This window comes from Strix aluco, chromosome 4, assembly GCF_031877795.1.
Source record: "Strix aluco isolate bStrAlu1 chromosome 4, bStrAlu1.hap1, whole genome shotgun sequence".
Classification (NCBI taxonomy): Eukaryota; Metazoa; Chordata; class Aves; order Strigiformes; family Strigidae; genus Strix; species Strix aluco.
The window spans coordinates 25,516,245-25,541,049 of record NC_133934.1 but is presented as its reverse complement, the minus strand read 5'-3'; the positions used below and the strand labels follow the sequence as shown (position 1 = coordinate 25,541,049).

The following is a 24,805-nucleotide window of genomic DNA, read 5'->3' as shown; positions in this document are numbered from 1 at the left end:
CTGTCAAATGAGCTAAGAGTTGTGTGATGAGGAAGTTTTGAGAATGAAGGACTCTGGAATCTGCAGGGCTTGATGGAGTTAACCTTTCATTTGCTTGGGAGAGGGACCATGGCTTTTCCTGGGTGGTAGTATATCTACTCGTGTAGTTTCTTTTGCAGTGTTTCCAGAGTCTTATTCAAGAAACCCCGTATATCTCCTGGAGCACAAAAGGCTTTTTTATTATATCTTTGGATATTATGCTCCTTACCAGGGATGCCACAGAGATGAGGAAAACTGAAAAAACCTGAGTAAAGTACAAATCCTGCACGGTAACAATAGAGACTTGCACAGATTGGGAAACAGAAGGCCAAACCTAGAAAGCAGGTGGCCCTTGGGTTGGAGAATTTCTGCCAGTATCTAGGTGAGCTGTTCAACTGCGATAGTACTGCACAGTGAGCTGTGTGGACGGAAGAATATTGCAGGCTGTAGGAATGTGAGATAAAGTAAATTGAACAGGCAAGAAAAAAATCTGTTTTACCGAACAAAGAAATCTCAGTCTATGATTAACTTTATTTCATGTCAAGAGTAGAACATACAAATCTAGGCTCTTTCATGGCATGATACTGAACAATATAAGCCCTATAGCACAGAGAACATACCACTGCTGGATTATCTGTCCTAAACGTACTTTAGAGAAATACAGTCAGGTTTACTTTATCCTAACAAATGCTCATTTAATGCAGCTGTTACACCAGTGCAAACCACAGATTTGTGATAAGCCATGCTTCTGGGGCTCATCTCGAATACTGGCCTTACAAAACATTTTTTTGCAATTTGTCTTTTTGCATCAAGGTGGAATGATACAGAGAATGGAAAATAATTCCATAAGATTAGAAGAATCAATGGTTTACAGACTTCAAGATCGTGTGACAAAGGCAATTTAATGTGTGTGGCAGCTTAACAGGTTAAGGCAACTCAACAGGTTTGAGGGGAAAACACGAAACTTTAGCTCCTTGAAGGGCAAACAGGCCCATAGGGAAAAGAGTCCATGTTGATTTCATTGTTTCAAATGAAATTTAGGTAGATATAAGAAAAAAATTGTGTTTTCTGTGGCTGGCAGACTGGAAAATCTTTTGGGAAGATTTCAAGTTATAACTGGATCTTCAAATTGGAATGTAAACAGAATGAAAAGATACTGAAACCTGTTTATAAATAGCTTGAGTTTGCAAGAGGTACATCCTTGGTTTGTTACTGCTAGCGCAAAGTGAATCCTACACAGACGAGTAGGTATGACCCACAAAGCACATGCTAGAAATTCCTTGTTCACCCAAAACGTTTATTTTCCTGGCAAGACTGAAAGAGAACAGCATGAATTAACAACTCAGCCTCCTGCCCAAATTCATGGCTGCTAGCAGGTCTGAGAATCAGAAGGCTGCACGTAGGGCACAGTATTTGAGCTAAGGCATATGCAGAGAAATGGAGTGGGAGAAGTAAATGTAAAACCTGGAGAACAGTATACTTGGTGCAGATGGGTCAGTGGAGTTGAAAGAAAAATTATACTTTGCTCATCTTAAACTTCAAAATGTCTTTACCTAGTTGTCCTGTATGGAAACAGCAGTAAAATAAATTTTATCACTCTCATCATTATTCCTTATCCTTCTTGCTTTTTAACTGGATCACAACATGAAATCCAGGTAAGTAATATAGCTTGTGTTGGGACACCTGAAGAAGGTCCTTTCCTCAGCAGAAGAATTTTACATATTGTGGGAGCAGAGTTGGTTTATTTTGTGAGCAAAATGGTAATATCGTTAGTTTTGTCAGATATCAGTGGTCCAAAGTTTGGATGAATGCCTAGCATGTAGGGGCACTAAACGTTTAGAATCTGGTATTTCAGTGAATGGTAAGGCTATGGTGTGCCTGGCTCAAGTAGTTATTTCTGAGGTGATCTTGAAGCCTGTAAGTAGAACTGCTCAGACCCAGTCAGATATGTGGATGTTTGAGAAGGATCAAATATGTACACTGAAAATAGGCATCCTTCTAAAACAGTATAAGCCATATAAATCAGTTTCTTTATCAGGTTAGATCTGAATCAGCTTTCAGATTAGACATAGCTGGAAAGATACTAATGCGCTTGATGCATTTCTTTTTCCTTCACCTTTTTTGTTTTTTTGTGGGGTGGGGTGTCTTCTCCCCCAGTTTCATTGCTCAAGGTGCTCCCCCTATATGGTACTGCTTCTATATAACAAGCATGGGATACATACTACAATGCATTTTTTAACTCCCTGTTCCTGAACATTTCATGTAGAGAATGGTTAGCAGAGAGTAGAAAAGTAGAGGATTATTTGGGCCATAGTTACAAAGTACTGTGAAAATGGATAACAAACCTTTTAAAAAAGAAATACAGAAAACATTAAAAGTCACACTCAAAAAACTTCAAGAAAAAACTCTGATACAATACCTTAATAAAAAGACCCTTTCATGTGATGTGACTTTCTCTTACATGAGTTCTTTTTGATTCAAAGAGGTTTTCTTTTCTTTTAAATATAACACTTAATGTGTAAAGCATAGTGATAATTTAGAGCTGTTTAGAGTGCGGGTGAGCTTTTCCATTTGGTTATTTGAAACCAATTTCCTTCACAGACATGGAGTGATGATGGGTTGCTAAGGGAATGATTGGACACAATGACTTTGTGAACAAGAGCAGAGTTTTTATGTTATAATTACAATAATTATTTCTCAGAACAAGGCAGATCCAAAGTATTGACCACTGCATTAAAAAGGCCCAAATGTGGCTAAGAGATGGTAATGGTGAGATAGCAGTGAAATACAGCTTCATTTCTGTTGTATTATTGAGTTGCTTATCTTGATTCCATTTACAACCTTTTTCAGTCTCTCAGTAGAACAATACTTGAAAGCTATTGAAAAGTATTCATTGCCTTAAAAGACTTAGTGTTGTCTGGCATCAAGCCACTTTAGTAATCCTCTTTTTTTCTTCTTTCTCTTAATCCTGTGCAAAAGAATGGACTGTATTCACCAAAATTATCAATGAAAACTGCACTATTAAGTCTGACTTGCTGGACTGCGTTTCGGCAGTGGAGTGCTCATGATACTGTATGCTAACAACAGGCTGACATTTCCAGCAGAACAACTTGTTCCAAAGAGTTTATGCCATGGCTATAAATGGTCTCAGGTAGCTCTATCATAAGCAAATACCTTCTGCCTGTGTGTTAGAACTTTATTTATTGGCCAGTCTGACATATTGCCCCATGACAAAGTTATTGACCCTGGTTTGGATTTTTGAAGGGTGTTACTCTCTAGAGGCAGGTTTGGCTCTTAGAATGTTTGGGAGACTTAGATTCAAATTCTGATTCCTGCACAGAGCTATGGGGCTGACTTAGTTCCTTGTTTCTCAAACCTGGCCTCCCCCCACATGCAAAATGTGGGTAACAATATGTGCCCTGAGCTAAATAGGTGCTCTCCCACTCTGTCCAGGAGGAAAGTCCAGCCACATTGATTTCAGTGGTGCCACTGTAAAGCTTTATTGTGGAATCACAGAATCATCTAGGTTGGAAAAGACCTTGAAGATCACCTAGTCCAACCATTAACCTAACATTGACAGTTCTCAACTACACCGTATCCGTAAGCCCTATGTCAACACAACTCTTAAACACCTCCAGAAATGAAGTATGGCAAAGCAATGAAACAAAGCTAAGGCTGTAATTTGATGAATACTGGGTGCTGGTATTGGCTGTGAAAGCAGCAAGCTGGCCTTCCCCTAGTTTTTAATGTATATTGGTAAATATAGACTAGCCTTTTAGCAATCTGTGTGCGTTCATTCAGAGCAATGGAAAATATTCCCAAGTGATTTTAAATTAAAAAGAGATGTTAAGGACAGAAATTGGACAGTGTACATGGCTGTAGCTTCTCAGGGCCCTGAAGACCTTTAGTTTGGGGCTGAGGACTGTAGCTTTTGTTTCATTTATATTGCAAATGAAATCTTAGGGTAGTTTGGTCTTTATCCACTTTTGCCTCTGAAACGGTGTCTGGCAGTTGAATCTGTATCTTTGCTGCACAGACATTGCCTATTCATTACTGATGTTCAGTGGAGACATACACATACTCTGACAACAGAAATGCAGGGCTGATATCAAGCCGTGCAGCATCTGCTAAATTCACATGGGGAAAGGGAATATGAAAACAAATACACAAAGGGCACAGCTACTGAGATGGTAAATATTGTTTTTTCCATGCCACACCCAAACCAAAAATAGAGGCAGAGGGGCCCTTAACAAGGCTTTGTTCAGGTTCCTGACAGCTGACAATAACTGCTTGTTTTCCACTGGGCTGTAAGTGAACAAGACTGCCAGTTTTCTTCAAAAGCTGGAATTTGCCTGAGACTTATCCTTCTTTTACTTATGAGTAGATGAGAAGTAGATGAGAAGAATAGCTCTGTGGAAATTTGTAGTGTTAAAAAAAATCATGCAAATGTGATCGCTATCACACTTGCACTCCATAAGAGGAGTAAGCTGATAACACTTTTTTTTGGAGGGAAAGAAACTGCCTGTAACGTGCAGCAGTGTGGATTAGCTAGCTGGGTAAGAGGAGCAGCAGGCGAGGGAGCCTGGGGGCTGGCTGCAGGCCGCAGTCCTGGAGCTGGCACGGTGGGCCCCCGGGAGAGCCCCTGCTCTACCTCCCCACAAGGACGGAGCACAGCCCAGAAGGGAGAGGAGGAGGAAGCTGTTGGGCGGCTGTGTCAGGGCATAGGTGGTGCTTTCTGCATCCTAGGCTGTTGCACAAAGCTCAGGTGCTTAATGAGGTAGATAAAGCTGGGCACTCCCAAATCTACTGCTGATAAAACAGTGTTGCAAAGTGGCTGTGAGACGAAGAGGGAAGGAAGTGTAATAAATGCAGCTCAGTCAATGAATAGTCATTGCAGTAAATACAGTGGGGAGGATGGGCAGTCAGAGGAGGAACAGACCCACAGCCCGACAGGTCCTCAGGACTGTGGGAATGTGGCTCCATATGGCTCACGTGGGGCACTCGCTGACTCTCCTGCCTGAAAGTTGCCTTCAGAGACTCTGCATTGCAGTGTATTGTGAGAGGACATTAATGCCAACCTGCCTGGGCAAAGTGCCTTAACATCCAGATGCACCTGTCCTGAGCACAGGAGATTGGGCAGAAGTGAAATAATCTGTTTTGATACAGTCTGGAGAACTTCTGTCCAGCACAGGCAAACCTGTACTCCTGCCATGTTGTCGTTTCTGCTGGCAGCTACGTGCTGGGTAGCACTGGCACAGCTGCATTGGGCTATTTCTTGTTCTCCTGGCCTCTGTTGAGAGCATGAGGATTTGATACTATTCCCACTGGAGCCAGTATGAAAAGTTCCCAGGGTGCACTTCAGGTTGAGAGGGTTTTCAGTCATTGGGTGTGTGTTGTTCTTGACATGAGATACTCTTGTCCTTGTTACTCTGCTCTTTCAAAAAGCAGATTGCCTGCTGTAGCAAGGCATTGGACCTTGTTTACATAAAATCAACTGCTCTTTAACAGAAATATATGACTATATTAAATAGTTGTGAAATGATGCAAAGTTGAGCCAGGCTCATTTGGTGACAGCAAAAAAAGTAAGCCCCAAGGAGATGGCTTAATCCTCACTGTCACAAATGGAAAAGTAACTTGTGTGAATTAATAATAGAATATTCAACCAGAAATATTTTTCTAACCAGAAAGCATCTGTGGCTTTGCATCTGTGGTTAAAGTGAAAAAAACGAAGTTAAATAAACTTGTATAAAAACTGCAGACAGAAAAACGTCACACAAAAAAGAAAACTTGGGCCTTTTATTTCCCTGCTTCCTGCTGTGATTAAATGTTTAGTTTCCAAACAATGTACTCGGCTCTTAATGAAATTTTGAAGTTCTTCCATATGTCTAAGTGAAAGTGACTCAGAGGAGAGCTCACAGGAAAATTGCTGCCTTTTTTTTCCCCTTTCTAATAATCCCTTCTGACCTTTCTACCAAAACTCATTTATTTTGTCCATTTTGATATCAAACTTCCAATAAGTAAAACTGCATCGGGTTTTATACCTGTTCTCCTTAGCAATACATCCTGTTTGCCACAACTGCTCTGTAGCTCAGCAAAAATAAAGATTACCATGCATCATTCCTTAGGTGTGACATTTTCATGTTACTTCTCTAATATGGTCAGGTGCTGAATGAGGTGCTCCTGGTTAAGGAGTAGTGGGGATTTGGCTTCCTTGCTCTGCATTAGCAGTGCCCTCCCCATGACAACTTTGTTGTGTGGAAATCATGGGCGTACTCTGCTGACAGGTAACCATATACAATCCTCAGATAAACAGGGTCTGAAGGAGGAATTATAAGTTCCAAACAAATATTTATTACATGACTACATTTCATCGTGTTTCAGTGAGTTGTGTGTGTTGAGGCCCCCCATCCCAAGTGTTTGTGAAACTGTATCAGTGGAAGATGTAGGCAATGCTGAGGCCGTGTTTAACTAGATACTGTGCAAACATAGCAAAAGACCATCCCTTCCTGCAAGACGTGAAGAAAGGCTGTCCTTGGCTTTCATTCAGTAAAGCCTGAGAGCAAATACTTCCTTTAAGTAAGTTTGTTTCTTTGAGATCAAACAACTCTGTGGTTAGAGAAGGGCCTCAGCACTCACAAATGTTTACCTTGCACAGTGACTGCTTTCAATGGGGCTTTCCAAGGAAGCCACAGTTCCCTTCACTTTCCTCTGTCTTCCCACATATCTAGAGCTGCACAAAAATCATCAGGTGGATGATTTTTAGTATTAGCCTTAGATCAGGTACAAGTTTCCTGATATTTGCAAGCCTTTTGGAAGATCTGGATTGGCTTTTGACCAACGCTTTTCTTAGCTCTGGTTTTGGGGTAAAGAGAAAACTATTCCAAACTTCTGGTATTGTTTTGATTTTTATGTTTGCTTAACTTTCATCAAAATCTAAGTAAAAAAAATCTTTCTTGGGCTTCCAATAATCTCAGTTTCTAAGAACCTCTCTCTTTTCTTGTTTATGAGCAGGAATTATTTGATTTGTGTGTCCATCCCATGAAACAACGGTACATTTGACTCTATATTGATATGACAAAGCAAGAGAATAGGTTGGATTATTTAATTAGGAAAAAAAAATAATTAAAGCAGTGCAGATTCCTGTAATGAGTGTACAATTGTGGGTATAAAGAACATCCGAACTGCTAGAGAGCAAATGTCTCATTTGTATTCCTTTCTTTACTAAAGGAGTTACTGCTCCCTCTAATTCAGTGACCAGTCTGTCTTTCTGGTCACAGAGTAACTTTAGTGTTTGTCCTACCTTCCACCCTACAAAGATACTTTGCATAATTAACATTCAACAAATCTAACTACTGAGCTACTAAGTGCTGGTTTACCATGACACACCCAATTTGTACAAACATTTCTTAAAGGAGACTGGCCATGGCACGCTGTTCCTAGCATGCCAGGAGCAATGTTCCTCCTCAGTGAAAGCCTGTGTAATAGGATGGCTGTTTATTTGGGAGCTTGTGTGTTCCCCTCACTCCTCAAGATTTAAATTTAGCTTAGCAAATAAGCCCCTTATCTAGTTTCTAAATAGATTTTTGTAAATAATTGAAATTCAGAGGTCAGTTATGGAACAGTTCTTTTAAAGTGGAGTGGCTTCTTGCTATATTTCCACCAGCACAGTTGTGAGCTCCTCTGCTGGGAGGTTAGGAGTACAATTAGTTTGATAAAAAGTGTTTTGATGTCTCAGGCTGAATATACTAGGCCATACTAGGGTCTCAACCCTTTTCAACATTAGACCTGCACTCTGAAAGTGAATGACAGTATTAATTTTTCTTAAGCACTACTGGTAAACTTATTGGGGCTCAAATTTATTTTAAGTACTGGTAATGAGAAAACACTTTCTTTTTTTCAAAGAAAGTTGAGAGCTTATCTGAAGCAAGGTGCTGCAGGTATTATTATTCTCCTCTTCTTTTTGGTATCCCCTAGCTTTATGTGGGAAGAAGAAAAAATAGATGGGTTTTATAGAATAAACTGAGGGAAAAAATACATCGCTTGCAATATCACCACCCAACCATTGTAGGAGTAAAACAATAAACACTGCTTGATGCTTTTGTGCAGTGGGAATCCTCAAGGGGTGGAAATCTTATGATGCACTAGAGATCTTTTAGTAAATATAGATTCTGTAGCTCTGTAAAATGTAGTCTCTGACTAAATTCCTATAAAGGGATTAAAATGCTGAGTATTTAGAACACCAATAACAATTACAGTTTAAAGAAAAATTTTGATGAGAAAAATATCTTTGTGATAAAAATGCTAATGCTGTACCCTGGAAAAATCCTTCAGCACAAGTGAAAAAAAAAAACCCAACTCCTGCAATATTGCCAGCAATTGTCAGTGAAACTTTATCACTCCATGTGAAAATGGATATGCTTTAATGTAATCTAAATTCTCGATTAACTGGGTTTTAAATGACTTTCCTCTTACTCCCTAATTTGTAATTTTTTCTCCTTTTATGGAGCACTGTAATAGTCCCCATCTGCCATTCATTTTCTTTTGTAAGATTTTTTTTTTTAAATGCACCAAATTCTAGGAGGGGAAATTAGAAATCCTGTAAGTTCAGTGAGGAAGCCACATCCGTTAAAATACACTTTGATCGAAGTGACTGAAACAATGTGCAATTCATGGTATAAGTAAAGTCAGAAGAGTTCTAAATCCCTTCATTTCAGACATCAAAGACATATTAACTCCCCCTTCACCCCACATACTCTAATGCAACCATTTAAATAACTAAGAAATCTTTAAAAATATTACTTTAAAAATAGATTTGGCTTAAAAATTTGCTTTGTTTGGATTTCTGCTGAGCCAACTGTGTTTCTAAGTATAAAACCAATACTCTACAGCAGGTGAGATCAGATATTTTCAGGATAAAACTATTACACTATTCTGAAAGCTAAAAAAGAAAGAGAGTGCAAAATATGCCCTGTAAACAGTTTCTTTTGAAAGCACAATGTTGCAAGTTTAAAGGAAGAAGTTTTCCTACCTGTAGCTTTTGTGCAGATCAGGAAGTGTAGCTTTTTTCTGATTACAATCTTCCATGGCTTAGCTTGGCTTCTGCATTTGAATGTTAAATATGTAAGAATGCCTTGTTTAGCTTGGGAGTTTGCATGACCTCTTAATGAGACACTGTAGTTAGTGTCATTGGGTATTAAGGCATCATGTGACTGTAGATGAAAATAAAATCCTTTAAAGTTTGCATTTAATACTTCCTAGAATCTGTAACCCTTTACCTGCAAGCTGGATAAAAGCCTGATAGAGCTCACTGTTTTCTGGTCAGGGTTAGAAAAAGGAGAAGAGGAAGAACACGTGCCAAATAATTCCTTTTCCTCTGGGACAGTCACTTACAATGACCACAACAAAGTCCAACCCCGTCAGTGTATGATTGATGTAATTTTCATATTCTAAAATTAAATCTCCTCATGTCACAAAGAGCGCTGGAGGGATTTGACAGAAAGTTCCTCTGTTACAGCAGGTAGTTTTGCCTAGCAATGACATTTAATCCCCACTGTTTTGGGTGATGCTCAATGGAGGAGCTTTGCTCTAAGGTTTATTCGCAGGCATCGCATCAGGTTTACCTGTGAAAGTTGCTGACTTTCCTGGAATCGTTTTGGTTTGGGTGTAGGGTTTCAAAGAGTGATATGAAAGATGTGCTGCTGCCGCAATCCAATTAGGAGCGCGTTCCCTGTGCAGGAGGAGAGATTTAACATAGGCAATACCTGCAAGCAGCTGGGGTCAGGTGTTTCCTAGCTGTAATCTTTAATGTGTATTGGTGTACCTGGAAACTGTAAAAAAAAACCAAACCAAAACTCTCCAGGAAAGAACTGGCACTAACATTGCCTCATCTAACTGCATGTGTCACAGCTGGGGGCAGGGCGGGGGTCCAAAGCAGGACAAACAGAGCCTACTCAATAGTACTTTGGAAATGCTCTACTGAATCCTTTCTTTGTGGTGTTAAGGCTCATGGAAGCAGTTACATGAGGTTCAGCTGCTGTACGAGTAGGTGTGCTTTTCTCACCCTAAATAATGCTGGATTTAGGGTCCTCCCTGCCTGGCAGGTGTTGCACCCTTGCCTTCCCTGTGTATAAGGGGCATGCTGGAGTCCTGCTTGCTTTTCGCATGCAAAGTATCCTCCTGAAATCCTACTTCAGCAGCGGGCAGGGTTTGCCCTCTTGTGTTTCCCCTCGTATGCACTGCAGTGAGTTTAAGATGAGACTGTCAAACTCATTTCAGCAGTGGGCTGAGGAGAGCAGGGGCTGCCGGTGCCGGCGAGCGGAGACTGAACTGCGCCGCCTAGCCCCGGCCTCCCTCTGCGGAGCCACAAGCCCGAGGCTGAAACAGCAGATGCCAGCAAAGAAATTACTAAAAGCTGCTTTGGATATGCTTAATTTAAGCAGAGAGCTATGTCATAATGTGAAGGCCAAATATCATTTACAGTCTGTGAGCTAGCAAACTGCAAAGCTCTGCAACAGCTCTTTGGCAGATCTTTTGTTTTTTCCTGCAAGCTTTTAGTGGTAGTTGAAAATGGACTTTGAAATCCAGGAAATATCTTACTACAAAACCTGCACTAAACTCTCCCAAAGGCTCTCTGGTCAGTAAGTAAAGAACTGTCAGGCTGACATATCCCCAAGTTGTTAGAGGAGGTGGGGAAGGTGGGAGTTGCAAACAGTTCCAGGGCTACCTCTGCAGCACAGAGAGTGATGGTGTGCACAGACCCATGCACAGCGTGGGCTGCTGCACACCCAGCTTACAGCCCTGCCAAGCTGGAGCCAACCCCCATTCTGCCATTTCTTTCATGGTGGTTGGGCTAGTGAGCTGGGCTAATAGGTTGGGAAATGTACCAGTTCAAAAGCTGTGCTGTAAGCCAGGAGGCTACTGGAAGCAACCTCGGAGAGTCTGCCTCCCCCTTTCTCCTGATACTCAGCCTCCTCGTCAGACCCTTTTCAGGGCTACTGTATGTTTGGCGTCCCACAGACTATTCATTCTTGTGATTTCTCAAACCCGTGCCCAGTATTTTTGCAGTAGTAGAGAAGTCCTGCCCCATCCCCTGCAGTCCCAACCAAGCATGCTGTGGTCCTATAGTACTGTTCCTGAAACCTCTGGGATCTTTTCACGCTGATCGTTCAGTCAGGTTTTCACAGATGTGTCCTGCAGGAAATGATCACTTGTCTCACCAATCCATAGTTCTTGTTCGATAACATGGGTGTGACAACATTTTTTTCAAAGGAAAAGTAGTTGAGACATACAGCCTGCAGAAATCCTCTGTTTCTTCTAACCTCATTCTTGTACCTTAGTTGACTGTTTTGGCTGAGGTTTTCTGGAGAACATTCCTGCCGAGATAGAAGTCTGCCTTGAAAAATAGCCCAAAAGGTTAGCTTTGTAACTTCAGATACTATTGTCACCATGATATTACAGCAGGAAGTGCCAGGCAATTTATTAACAGGCAATGGAATAATGGAGACAAATGGCAGCAAACTATCCTATTGTTTTGGGGATGTTCTGTTTTCATCTGTGCTACAGCATGTCTGGATTTTTCCTTCATCTCTCATCTTGCAAGTGTGTATTTCACTTTAAATGTGCTGCATAGATCTATTTTAGTCTAGAAGCTTTCTCACATGCACTGAAATGCATGTGGAATCAGAGCCATGGCATGAAAGCGGGAAGATTATTTTATTTCTCTCTGTTATACGCTACATAAAAGTAAGATCTGTGCTGGTGTGGCAGTATTGTGTGGTGAAAGCTGTGACAGTGGGAACATGTGAATATGCCTTACATCTGCTTTTGTATATTCCCTGCTGAGTCTGGAGAGGGGACCAGTGTGCTGCCAAAAGGGCAGGGGCTGCAGGTGAAGAGCGTACCATGGCTGGGAACACGTCAGGGGCTTTGCAGTTGGGATGGGAGCATCACCCACCCTGGTAAGCAGGAGCAGTATGGCCCTGGGATGACAGGGCAGTGGAAGCAGGGAGAAGAGCTTGCTGGGGGCAGATTTTAACAGTCACTTTGGGAACCATTTGTGATTTTAAGAGCACGTTCTGCTGGACTGGACATGTTGGGAGAATGTTTCCTCACACTCTTCTGGTTATTGGCCTGTGTTTTCAAGTTAATTTAGCACTGCGTAGCTGGTCATTGACAGAGAAAGTCCCTTTTTCACAAAAGGATGGTAGTGCAAACTGCTCCTTCTGGAAAAGCACATGATAAAATGCCTCATCTTGCCACAGGAAGGATTGGGATGACTATTCCTTCAGCCTTTGTCCTCCCTGTTGAAATTGAGAATTGAGACTATGATTTAGACCCACACTGAGAGCATCCCTTCATGTCATGTAAGTCAGGAGGCTACCTCCAGAATTCAAGGAAGGGCATTTAGTGACCAGGCTGGAAATGTGAACCATGGAAAAAAATGTAGCTTGTTACTCTCCCTGCAGTGACGTGGTGTTCCAGGAAGAGATATCAAGTAACGTCCATAACAGGGTACAAGAACTTTGAAGTAGGTCCTATCTGTAGCATAAATGCTTGATAATGATTCTTAATAACAAATCCTTGATAACCAAAACTATTCAAAGGCCCTCGTCCACATTTGGATGATTACATAATCAATTTTACGGTTACATAAAAAATAGTGTGAAAAAGTAAGATGTCTTTGGTTTTATAAATTAGAATAAATATAGATTTCAGAATTCTGTCCTTTTGTGGTCTTGATATTTATGTTAAAACAGGTATTTTTTAATCCTTAACAAAATAAACCAATGCAGATTGTTGCTAATAGCCTAATAGTAGTGACCCAAAGGACCCATTTTATGATGTGTTGTACAGACACATGTAAGATTTTGATAAAGGGCAAAATTGTGGGATTTTAAGCAGATCTGGGGCTGAAATAGTTCCCCCCTGCATATGAATGCCATTTTAGTGATAGATTTTTGCTTTATTCCCTTTCCTAGATGGCTAAAAGTTCTGTTTCCAAATGTTTCTGCACAGAGCTTGAGTATGCAGCATGGAGAAATCAGCGTGGGGGAACCACTGAAACCCGAAGCCTTTTCCAGGCTACATGCTAACTCACATTTTGATGTTATCTGATAATAATGTGAAAAAAGTCAAATGGCCACAGGCCATATGAAATGAAGTTATGGGCCATGCATTCCCCAGCTGTGGTGCAAAGGAAATGACTGATAAAAATATTTTTTCTAGCTGACCTCCGGCTTACCTTTGTCTGCCAAAGAATTTCCGGCTAATTCCCCTCTAAAACTTTCTCGCAGCTACAGCCTATTCCTAGAATCTTCTGGGTCAGAAAATATGGACCCCATTTGAACCTGTTTATTGATGCACTTTAGATAAAGAATAAATGAAAGCTTTATTCTAGATATGCATATAGTGCTTCTTAAAAGAAGGTAAATTGCTCTATTCCTATGTAGGGATAGAACAGCACTTGGCATTTGGATGGCTCATTATTAAACTACTTTGTCCCTGTACCACTGCATAGACATACTTGGGGACAGATGTGTGAGGGGCTCTGGAGAACTCCCTCTTGCAGTAGCAAGTATTTGGACACTGAGTGGCTTACTGCCATTCAGAAACCTGTGTCTGCTGCTTAGGCTCAGCTGTGAGGAGTCTGACCCCTGAGAAATAGATTCAGAAAGCTGGAAAGCTGAATGAGTTTATTAAGACATAGATATTATCTATTATCTTACCTATCTTATCTAGTAAGACATAGATAAACTGTGAAGAGGGACAGGATTTAAAACATCATCCTTCAATGAGATTAGGAACCCAATACTTGGCTGAAGGGTTTAAGTGGATTAGGAGTCATGTTCATGTTAGTCTTTCTCATTGTTTTACAATTCAGAAAAATAGTAGTGTTATCCTTGGTTAGAACTTAGACTAAGGTTCAAAGCAGAATGAGAACACTCCTGCCTTTTTATATACAGCATCACTGCTTTCATGTGTCAGCCTATTGCTTTGACCACAGAATCATCTAGGTTGGAAAAGACCTTGAAGATCACCTAGTCCAACCATTAACCTAACACTGACCGTTCTCAACTACACCATATCCCTCAGCGCTGTCAACCCAACTCTTAAAACACCTCCAGGGATGGGGACTCCACCACCTCCCTGGGCAGCCCATTCCAACGCCTGACAACCTGTTCTGTAAAGAAATGCTTCCTAATATCCAGTCCAAACCTTCCCTGGCGCCATTTGAGGCCATTACCTCTTGTCCTATTACTTGTTACTTGGTTAAAGAGACTCATCCCCAGCTCTCTGCACCCTCCTTTCAGGTAGCTGTAGAGGGCGATGAGGTCTCCCCTCAGCCTCCTCTTCTCCAGACTAAACAACCCCAGTTCCCTCAGCCACTCCTCGTACGACATGTGCTCCAGACCCTTCACCAGCTTCGTTGCCCTTCTCTGGACACGCTCGAGTAATTCAATGTCCTTTTTGTAGTGAGGGGCCCAAAACTGAACACAGTAATCGAGGTGCAGCCTCACCAGTGCCGAGTACAGGGGTAAGATCACTTCCCTGTCCCTCCTGGCCATGTTATTGCTGATACAAGCCAGGATGCCATTGGCCTTCTTGGCCACCTGGGCACACTGCTGGCTCATGTTCAGCCGGCTGTCAATCAACACCCCCAGGTCCCTCTCTGACTGGCAGCTCTCCAGCCACTCCTCCCCAAGCCTGTAGCGCTGCTGGGGGTTGTTGTGGCCAAAGTGCAGCACCCGGCATTTGGCCTTATTGAAGCTCATACAGTTGTCCTTAGCCCATCGCTCCAGCCTGTCCAGATCTCTCTGCAGAGCCTCCCTACCCTCGAGCAGATCAACACTCCCAAACTATACAAGGCCTAACTTTATAAGGCCTAAAATCAATTCTCTCTTTGGCCCAAGATGAAGGGAAGACTGCTCTCACTTTTAGGCTGATGCTCTATTTTGCTGGGGACTATCTCCTGCCCCAAGAAGCCATTCCACTGTGCAGAAGACCACAAAATTAATTGAGCCAGAAAACAAGAGGAGCAAATCTGGGTACTCTGTTGATAAACCACTCAGCTAAACTGGGACCAGGAAGCACTTTTTTATGGTTTTGTGTTTTGCTTTGTTTCTATGTTACACTCTTTACTAGCCCAAGTTGGCCACTCTCCTGGCAGATAGGAGATATATTGTTACTCTTCCAAGATAATGAACTAACTTTCCAACATCATGCAGGTTGTGCAAAAGGATTTGAAGGCTGAAATGCATAAGTCATGCCCAGTGTTTGAAAGAAGGTGGAAGTTGCTTATCTTCAGGACAGGAAGCATGGATCACACAGGCCCTTCCCATAGCTCAAAAGGTCTGAAGGGGAGTGGGATTTGAGGTGCTTCCCTCTTTTCTGAGCTTTCTACTGGGTAGGTTACACTAGCCTTCGTGTCTGTTGACTTGCAGGCTGGCAGTATGCAATCTAGTCATAAGCAGCATCTAAGCATGCAACTTTTGGGTGAATTTCATTGGTTTTTGAATTTAATTAACTGAAGTGGGAAAAATACTGAATTTTTCCTTATGAATACAGCCCTTAAAAATTATTTAAATACAGGCTAATGGGAGCTGCCTTGTGTCCCTCTGCCAGACTGAAATTTCCCTAAAATTAAGGGACGCACACAAGTCTGTTTCTTTAGTTTATTAGTACAAACAATGCATACACAAGACTGTATATTGTTTGAAGACTGCAATAGATTTCTAATTTAACAACTCTGTAACAAAATTTAACTAAATTTGACATTTATGAAAATATAAATCTCTGATTGGGTAGGTTTTCCCAACAATACAAAGTTTACATAAAAACATTCAATATGATCTATTAGTTGCAAACAAGTTAGGAAAAATCATTCAAGTCACTTAATATACTATATTGGCTTGTACACTGAACATTCACACACTACATTAAGTTCTAGCTTAGCATTCATTTCTTGGAAATTTGTGGCATGGAGTTCTGATTTTAAAAATAAAATTGTTTTGTTTAAATAATTTGAAAAAGTTTCCACAGGTGTGCCAACTTTAAGATATGTAAGGAGGGAAAAATCTTCTTATCCTTTCAAATGTCCAGTATATTTCTTTTACTTGGGCAAAATGTAATTTTTTTAAAGCATTTTTAATTATTTCACAATTTCTGCCTTGAAACTGGTAAAACTGTAAAAAAGGCTCAGAACAGTTCTAAAGCAGAAAAGTGAAGCTTGTAAGTATGTGGAAGTAAGAAAAACTCATTAAAATTGGAACAGTAAAGAACCTTTAGACAACCTTTACATTTAGTGGAGTATTTCAGCACATATACAAGCAGTCCCAGAGTGTTTGGTCATCTGCTCTGTATTTATCATGGGAAAGAACAGAAATGATAGTAAGGCAAATGTTATCAAGATTAATACATGACATGTCTGAAATTTTTCTATTAAGATTACTTTGGGGATATAGGAGATACTTTAGACTTTCGTACAACAAAATGGATAGCAACCTTTTAACATAAAGAAATTAATGTGTTTAACTGTTCATCTGTAACACCCCTTCTCTTTGAAAAAGTTTTCATTACAACCTGTACTAATACACACTGTGAAAACGAAAAAATTCCCCAAACTAAAAATAAAACCCCAAACCCTATATTTCTTTTATGACCTAGGTTTTTATAATTTTTATCACAATACAGAAACCTGAAATCCCTGCATGCAATTAAAAAAAAAAATCTTTCAGTCCATACTTTGAGGTGAACAAATACTTAGCTCACATGTTGACACGTTTTCAGCTGACTGGCTCCTTTCCAAAGATTAATCCCAATTAAAAAAAAAAAAAGTAGGTATTTTTAAAATGATGATGGAATGTATCAAGTGTTCCAGGTTGGCAGGTGACATCTTGTCATTGCACCATCAAGCAGAAAAACACATTTTTGCAAGTGGGTATAAAGTTGGCTGTTAGCTATAGACCCATCTAGGTGACCTGGTATATAAAATAGTGGTCTGACTCTTCTCACCGATCATGTGGAACTTTAGTTTCAGTTAAAAGAGTTTGTCAATCCCAGATAAGATCACCCAACTTCTGTAATAGCGTAACAATTTTGATAATATTGCTAGAAATTTTTAATCAAGGCCCTGGTGAAATCCTGGACTGAACCTTGTATTCCGAAATTTAAAAAACCCTGCAGCCCATTTGCTTTATGTTTACTTTTTTTGTTTACATAAATGTAAGAATATTTGTTGAGGAAAAAACAGCTGGTCTGCCCTCTGCTGTTTCTGTCTGTCTTCCCAGAAATGCACCAATTTTTATGTGAATTCAGAAGACAAATCTATGCATGTATACAATTATCCAGATAAGCTAGTCCAGACGGTTACTCAGTTGTCAGCAGCAAAACTGTGTCCTCTGCAATCTATGGCTGAGCACACTTTCTCATAGCAATAGTTGTGTTTTTTGGTAGGTGTTGCTTCACTCACCTCAGGCTCTGTAACTGTAATGGGGCTATCCCTTGCAAATACCTCAGTTGATTCCCTCCAAATACAATCTGCAGTCACTTTGAAGCTATAATTGTGACATTTTGGCCTAATCACTTGTGTTGTGTTGTTGAAAATCTGACGGCTGTTTGAAGTAGCAATTTTGATTTTCAGTGCAGCGTCAACTCGATCCACTACAGTGTAAGTACCTATACTTCCATCATCAAATCCAATAATAATATTTAAATGTCTCTGAGAGAGTGCAAGAAAAGTGGGAGTTTTATAAAGAGAACAGGCACCGATGTTTTTGCCATCTGCTAGCCTCATTACTATTAAACTAGAGACTGCACCGTTGTCATCATCTTCTTCGCTGCGAAAACAGATGTACACAAGATAGCGGCCATCCCGAGACAGCCTCTGCCGCCAGATGATACCTGGAGCGTGAACCACACGAAGTTTTCCACTGTATAAATCAAGCACATTGATGTTCTCATCACCACGGGTTATAATTCCTAGCTTCCCATTTGGGGATATTTCAAAGTCTTCCAAATTTTTTAAGAAATTGGTAGGCAATTGTACGCGTCTGCAGATGACTTCCTCTGTTAGGCTCCATATGTTCACAGTTTCAGTAGATGTTATAAATACTATAATATCTGGGCAGTCTGGTATCAGCTTAATATCCACAATGCTTGCACCATCATCACAGCAAAACTTCTTGGTTATACTGCCGGTCCAGAGACTCACTGCCAACACTTTATTCTTCGCCATTCCGACTACGAATGTATTTGCAGTCGTTATAAATGCATTCTGTAAGGCAACTAAAATATTGCAAACCCTATGTCCTGTAGCCAGTCGCCAAACTCTGGATGCATTCTGCTCGCAGAGAGAGACTACAAATTGATCATTATGGGTAATCATTAGCTCTGAGATTTTTTGTCCATTAATGCGAAAGATATTTTCACCACTGACAGTGTGCCATACGTACTGGCTGCATTTATCATCTGATGTAACCATTATCTCTCCAGAAGAGGTCAGCACACAGTTTTCAACAATACCTTCGTGCTTGAACACGGCTTCAATAAATCCAGTGCTGAAGTTCCACTTATGGACAGAATCTGATCCATCCAATGTGTATATTAATTCACCTCTGGCTGGCAACACCAGTCTTTGGATAGGCTTGCCAGATTTGTCAATATTGGACATAGCAGTTATGATGTCTATATCCCAAATAGAAAGGACACCACTGGTGGACAAGGATAGCAGCATGTTATGATGATTTGATTTAATTAGCCTGACTATAGTTCCTGAGATTTCCTGTAAGCTTGCCATACACTGTCCTGTATCTCTTCTCCAAACAAAAATGGCTGAGGTATTTTCCATTGAAGCAATTATACAGTTGCCATTTTTGGACAACACGGCAGATATAAAGCGCTCGTTGTGTTTAGCTCTAAACTTTTCAGCCACTTTCCACACATGAGTGTCAAGAAGTTCAATGCTGAGTGCCTTACAAATTAGAATTGCACTTTGGTCTTCAGAAAGCTCTATGCTGACAACTTCACTGTCTTCTCTCCTGCAGTCAAAGTCATCCGTTAGTTGGGGATTTGTGATTTCCTCTGTATTCCAAACAGAGAGGCTACCCTCGTTGTCCACCATCACCATTTCTTGGGCTGTGTCCAGAATGAGAAGGAATTTCACAAATCCACCAGAAAATTCAGAGGTCACGGTGGCCAGCTTCTCTCCACTGCCCAAGTGAAAAATGGTTGCGGTGTTCAAATACTGTCCGCAGAATGCATAAACTCCATCTGGAGAACACTGCACACAGGTCACTTCGTACCAGCAGTGGAAGTGATAGAGAGGCCAACCATAAAGCAGATCTATAACAGTAACATCTTTGCTGGCCTCCAGCCAAGCAAGTGCATGGTTCACTGATAATGTAAATCCATTTATAAAACTGGACCCCCCCCCAATTCCACAATGTTTTGACCCCTTAATTTCCACCTCAGACAGAAGACAGGAATTTATGTTATCATATATCAAAAGAGTGTTTTTTGTTGTAGCCACTACAAGATACTTTTCATCACTAGTAAGCTTCATCCCTAAAATAACAGATGGAGCTGTTGTGATCTGCCTTAGTAACTGGCGGGTCTCTACATCCCAAGTACTGATGGAGCCATTTTCTAAAGCAGCAATAATTGTGCTGGGATTAAAAGTAGGCAAAATCTCAGTGACGTGCATGCAGCTGGATGACAGCGGCAGGCGCTCGGGGCTGTAAGTCACATCCATGGAGGAATGCAAAGGGACGATAGAGCAGTACTTGGGTCCATCCTTGTCACATTCTAAGAGGAGATGTCTGAGTTTGGGCAATGAACTTACTACTGGGAGAAGCCTCTGCTGCAATTCAGCAGAGAGTGAACCTGGGTATTTTACTACTTTGAACTTTATACTGCGGAGGGTACTGGCCAGAAATTTCAGCTCTTTTTCTTGTGAGTAGGTGTAAGCCAGTTCTATGTCGGAAAGTGCTTTATCAAATTGCCCTATTCTAATCATAGTGTACAACCAGCTGAAGTTCATAATGACTCCATACAGAAGATCATCTGTTCTTCCACATCTTGTCAAGTGATGAATAAGCTCCGTCATTTTTCTGTGATTGATAAAAAAGATATCAGGCTCTAATGGATTACACTGGAAGACCCATGGCTGCTCAGGTGCCTGCCTGTCAAAAGCAGTCTGATCCATGCAGTGCTTTTCGTCCTCAGTCAGGCCTCTACTGTCATGGTCAGGACAACCACTCAGATATTGGTCATTGCTGTAAAAAGGTTTTCTTCGTCCACCTGACCAAACACCAAGGAAATACTCTGCCATGACTGTGTGCATTTCACGTAAATCTTCTTCTTTGTGCAGGTACAATTTCTGGGCAATTAGTTGCAAGTGCCTATTCGCCCAAAGAAGCAGCGTTACATTTTTAACCTGTCGCTCTATCAAGTACCCCTGCAAGCCCTCCTTAAGCCTTGCAATGTATATATATGGAATTCTCAGTGGGTTACTTTCTCTGACACTCTCACTCAGTTCGTACATAACACTATTGTCAAGGGCTAAAATATCTTCCAGTTCCATTTCACTCAGGCCAGATTTGGACATAGTGATGTAGCCAAGTGCTCTTGACAATAGTCTTGATCCACACTTGTTTTCCAGTGACCAAAACAACTGCTCTATGCTTTCATGGACAGTGACACAGAGGGAGGACTCATCCACATCTTTGTGAGATCTCCAGTTCCTGACTTCTCTGAAGGTTAAGTTCACAAACATAGGCAGTGTGCACTTGGAGAATGCTTCATTGACGTAGATTTGTTGCCCTGATGTTACTTTTCTTTTAACTCGCAGCAGCTGATGTTTCAGTACTTGGCTACACATCTTTCTGTCCCTTGCAGTCAATTCAATGTAGTTATCTTCTTCATGAATAAGGCACCTCAGTTTTTGCAGGATCCCATGCTTGTTTGGCAGTGTTGACAAAATTATCCGTACTGAACGGGGAAGGTGAATGGGAAGCCACCAGAGCTTCCTAGCATCGTCACTATCTGTTAGCTGTTCTAGGGCATCGAATATTATCACCAGTGGCCTGTGGAATGAAGACTCATTCAAAAGATTGATGAACAAGTCCCGAAGGTCATGAATCTTTTTTGGGTAACTTTGTACAAGGCAGCGATAGTTGACTGCTAATTGTTCGCAAATGCTTTGAAGTATATTCTTCAGATCTGTACTTGTGTCAGTGGATCCCAAAAATCTTATAACTACCACAGGGTCAGAATCTGGTCCCATCTCTTCTTGCAACCAGGAATAGGACTAGAGTATAGAACATAATTTAGTTAATATCTAAATGAAGCACAGTAACAGTTTATAAATAATGATTGCCTATATATAAACAAACATTTTAAAATGTTACTGGTCGAACAGAAATGCTTTCACTGGCAGAGTTCAAGGCTGGTTTGATTTATGCACACTGAATTAATTTCATATTGTATGTCATCTTTGTTAGGCACAGATAATATCCCAAAACACTAAGACCCAGATCCACAAAAAGGCTTATGTCTAAGGGGACATGAGTACAATGTAGCCCATAAATCCCAGGGTACTCTTTGCAAAATCTATGAATCTATTGAAATTCAGCAGGTAGATTCTCTTATTAATAGAACTCCGTAGACACTAAGCAATGTCATCCTTGGCCAGGCAACCAGCTTGCCACCTCAACTTGTTTAACTTTGATTCCCAGCTGAATATAAATACACGCCCTGATGGTTTTGGAGGATCAGAGAACAGATTGCCCTTTACTAGTAGGTTACCTTAATTCCTGGACCACAGAAGTACACTCTTTCTTGGTGTGCCTGCGACTTTTGCTCTTACACACTGCTTCAAGGGGCAAAGTACCTCTTGCTGTTTTTTTTGGTTAGTATACTCTAAGCAAGTGAGGAATGTGGCTTTAAATCCTCTCAGTCTGTGCAGGCTAACACACTCAGTTCTCTTACTTGCTAAGTCTTTTCACCCCACTTTAAGTTATTACAGAATATTTTAAAAGAAAAGCATAACCAGAGTCTCTAGGTTAACTCATGTACTCAGATCTGAAATGAGATCTTGAGTTGCAAATCCCAATTTCATATATGCAACTAATGTGAATCTACAGGAAGTCACATTTGGGAAAGATACGGGATTTTAAACATTATGGTTCCCTTCTCCATTTCCTTTTGGCTGATGGGACTGTTTTGCAGCCCACTGTGCTAAATTCTCTGAGCACCCTGCAGGGAACTCAAAAGTTGTGACTCCCAGCTGGAGAATTAGGCTTAAAGATGCCAGCTTGGTCTTTTTCTGCATCTGGTGCTGCCTTGCACAGTGTTTCACTCATCTCCCTGTAGTACTCAGCTCAATGACTTAAACAGCATATGTCAGATAAATGAGTACAGGTATTTTTGCAGGTTATTACAGGTAGATTTGTAGCAAGTGTATCAGACTAATTCTGGAATAATTTCTGATGAGACCATAAGATGGCATGACTTGTAAAGACATGTTGTATTTGTGTATAAGACTAAAAATAGCGTATGATGCTTAGATGGTTCCAGATTCATAGGACCTCAGTAAAAAAAGAGGGAATGAGATAATTCTGAAATACATGTTGTTAATTCAAAAACATATTGATTCCTATTAGGTTTTTAAGAGCTCTGATAAAGTATTTTTGTTTTGGCTAAGCACATGATAGAGACATGTTATTAATGAAAGGTAAGTATTTTTCTGAATATGTGTACAATAATATGCAGACTATACTTTTTATTATTTTTATTTTATATATTGAGGGCTGATATCAGATCTGTTGACAAAAGGAAGAATGAAAACTAAGTTGGCCTTTACACACTAATGCTCCTAACATCACCATATTATGTAAAGTATTTATTTACCTTCTTTGCCACTTCAGCTAATAAAAGAGTCTTCCCTGTGCATGGTCCTCCATATATGATAAGAGGGTTAATGTGTCCTATTTTGCTAGGTAGAACGTACTTGTGAACTATGTTTAATGCCTCACATCTATATTCATAAAAAGTGGAGTATGTTTTACATAGCGATGAGTGTTGAAGAACTTCATCGTACAGCAAGTCTGTCTCGGTGTCAAAATTCTGCTGCACTGTTGCTTGGATTATATCAATCATGTCTTCATAGAACTGTTTACCAAGTCCTTCGATGTAATGGTTCTCCACTTCTTGGGAGTAGCCCAGTTTCATGTCACAGTGAGTGACAGATGTGTACACTCTGAGATTGGATGATGCGACGATGGTAGGAATGAATTCATCCCTGAGCTTGATCAGTTTCTCATGGGCTTCGGGATCTCGTAGAAACTTCCCAGCTGTATGTACCACATCCATGTATTTTCCCATCTCTGGAATTTTAACGAAACGCTCAATGTTGGCAATTTTCCGAATGTAGCAAACACACTTCTTTAGGAAAGCTGGTGTTTGTTTACCCAAGGCAAAATCAAGTTCATCTTCAATAGCTGAGGATGAAAAGAGAACACAGAGTCTCTGTATCTTTTCTTTATAAACAGTTCAAGAACAGCCCCCACCCCCAACCTGCAGACTCTTAAATGACCACATCTGTTTTCTGTAAAAAACAGAAAAAGTGCAGAAAAATCACTGAGTGCTTTCATATTGGTTTTGGTCTCAAGCAAGCACAACGAACATTTTCTTTCTCTTCAATTGTATGAGAAATGCTGACAGAAATATATTTTCATGTTTGTGGAAAGGTTGATAGAAAAGATAATAAATGAATATACAGAAATAGTTAGTCTGAACTTTACCAGAGGAGAGATATCTCTTTGCTTGGCTGTGTTTCATTTTTCCTTTCTCATACAGCAATTTCACAGCAGTCTTAAAAATCTTCTTAATCTCTTCTGATATATCTTGCCATTTGTTCTCATTCATAGAGTTTGAAGAAGATTCCATCTTTTAAAAATATCCATAGTTAAACAGTAGCTGTAATACACACATCTACCACTTCAGAAAGTAAAAGTCTAATATTCAAGGTCATAAATAACATGATAATGGAGAAACACAGGCACTAAAAGTAAATAAATAAGAACTCAACTTTTTATACTGCAGGTAATCATAATGTATTCCATTTTAGAATTATAAAAGTTAGCTACTTTGAGTATTTTCTGCATTCCTACTGTAGGCTGCTAATGCAATATTTTTCAAGAGTAAGACCAAAAACACCTTTATAGAAAGAGGGTTTTGAGAACCAAACCTGAAATAATGCTAATAAAGCAGCAGTAATACTGCTAACATTATCGCTCCTTTCATGTTAAGTAATAATAATAATTTAAACTTGGATCTCAAAACTGAAAATGAGGTTCCTGGTACTTGTAATTAAGCACCTCATATTAGCTACTATATTTGAAAAATACAGGATTATATCTGACATTACTTTCATTCATTCATTGCTATAGTAACAGTAACCTTACTGTCATCAGAGAGGGACTCGAACATAAATTCACTAACCCCTTCTGATAGTATCTCACAGATGCCGCAATGGAGGTTTCTCTAAGACAGCTGGTAGTCACTCCTGTGTTACTGCAGGTGAAGTGTTTAAGGGGTCTCCAGTTTTCCTGGAGGGTGTAATAGGAAAAGAACAGCCTCCAGGGTAAGCTTCCTAGCAACTCCTTGACATGTTTAGAGTTGTGTATCTTTTATTACTTACTTAAATTTTATGAGGTGTAACTCTATGTTAGCTTGAAGTTACGAACATCTTTTTACTTACTCCTGTGTATCAGTTACAAAACTTGCTTTT

At 40.3% G+C, this 24,805-nt stretch overlaps 3 protein-coding genes across 3 annotated transcripts in view; 1 reads left to right on the top strand and 2 right to left on the bottom strand.

Moving 5' to 3' along the window:
- The window catches only part of PGCKA1 (PDCD10 and GCKIII kinases associated 1), a 45,307-nt gene extending 36,137 nt beyond the window's left edge, over positions 1 to 9,170 (bottom strand). The window contains exon 1 of the mRNA XM_074822311.1: positions 9,047 to 9,170. The gene's annotated coding sequence lies outside the window, so the exon portion shown is untranslated. The remainder of the gene's footprint in view (positions 1 to 9,046) is intronic.
- The window catches only part of RELL1 (RELT like 1), a 98,636-nt gene that overhangs the window by 69,219 nt on the left and 4,612 nt on the right, over positions 1 to 24,805 (top strand). The window lies entirely within an intron of this gene.
- Positions 15,678 to 24,805, bottom strand: part of NWD2 (NACHT and WD repeat domain containing 2) — a 60,114-nt gene continuing 50,986 nt past the window's right edge. The window contains exons 5-7 of the mRNA XM_074822310.1: positions 23,817 to 23,961; positions 22,924 to 23,513; positions 15,678 to 21,322 (exon numbers count right to left, since the gene is read on the bottom strand). Of these exons, the coding sequence (XP_074678411.1) occupies positions 17,387 to 21,322; positions 22,924 to 23,513; positions 23,817 to 23,961 (4,671 nt within the window). The 3' untranslated portion in view covers positions 15,678 to 17,386. The remainder of the gene's footprint in view (positions 21,323 to 22,923; positions 23,514 to 23,816; positions 23,962 to 24,805) is intronic.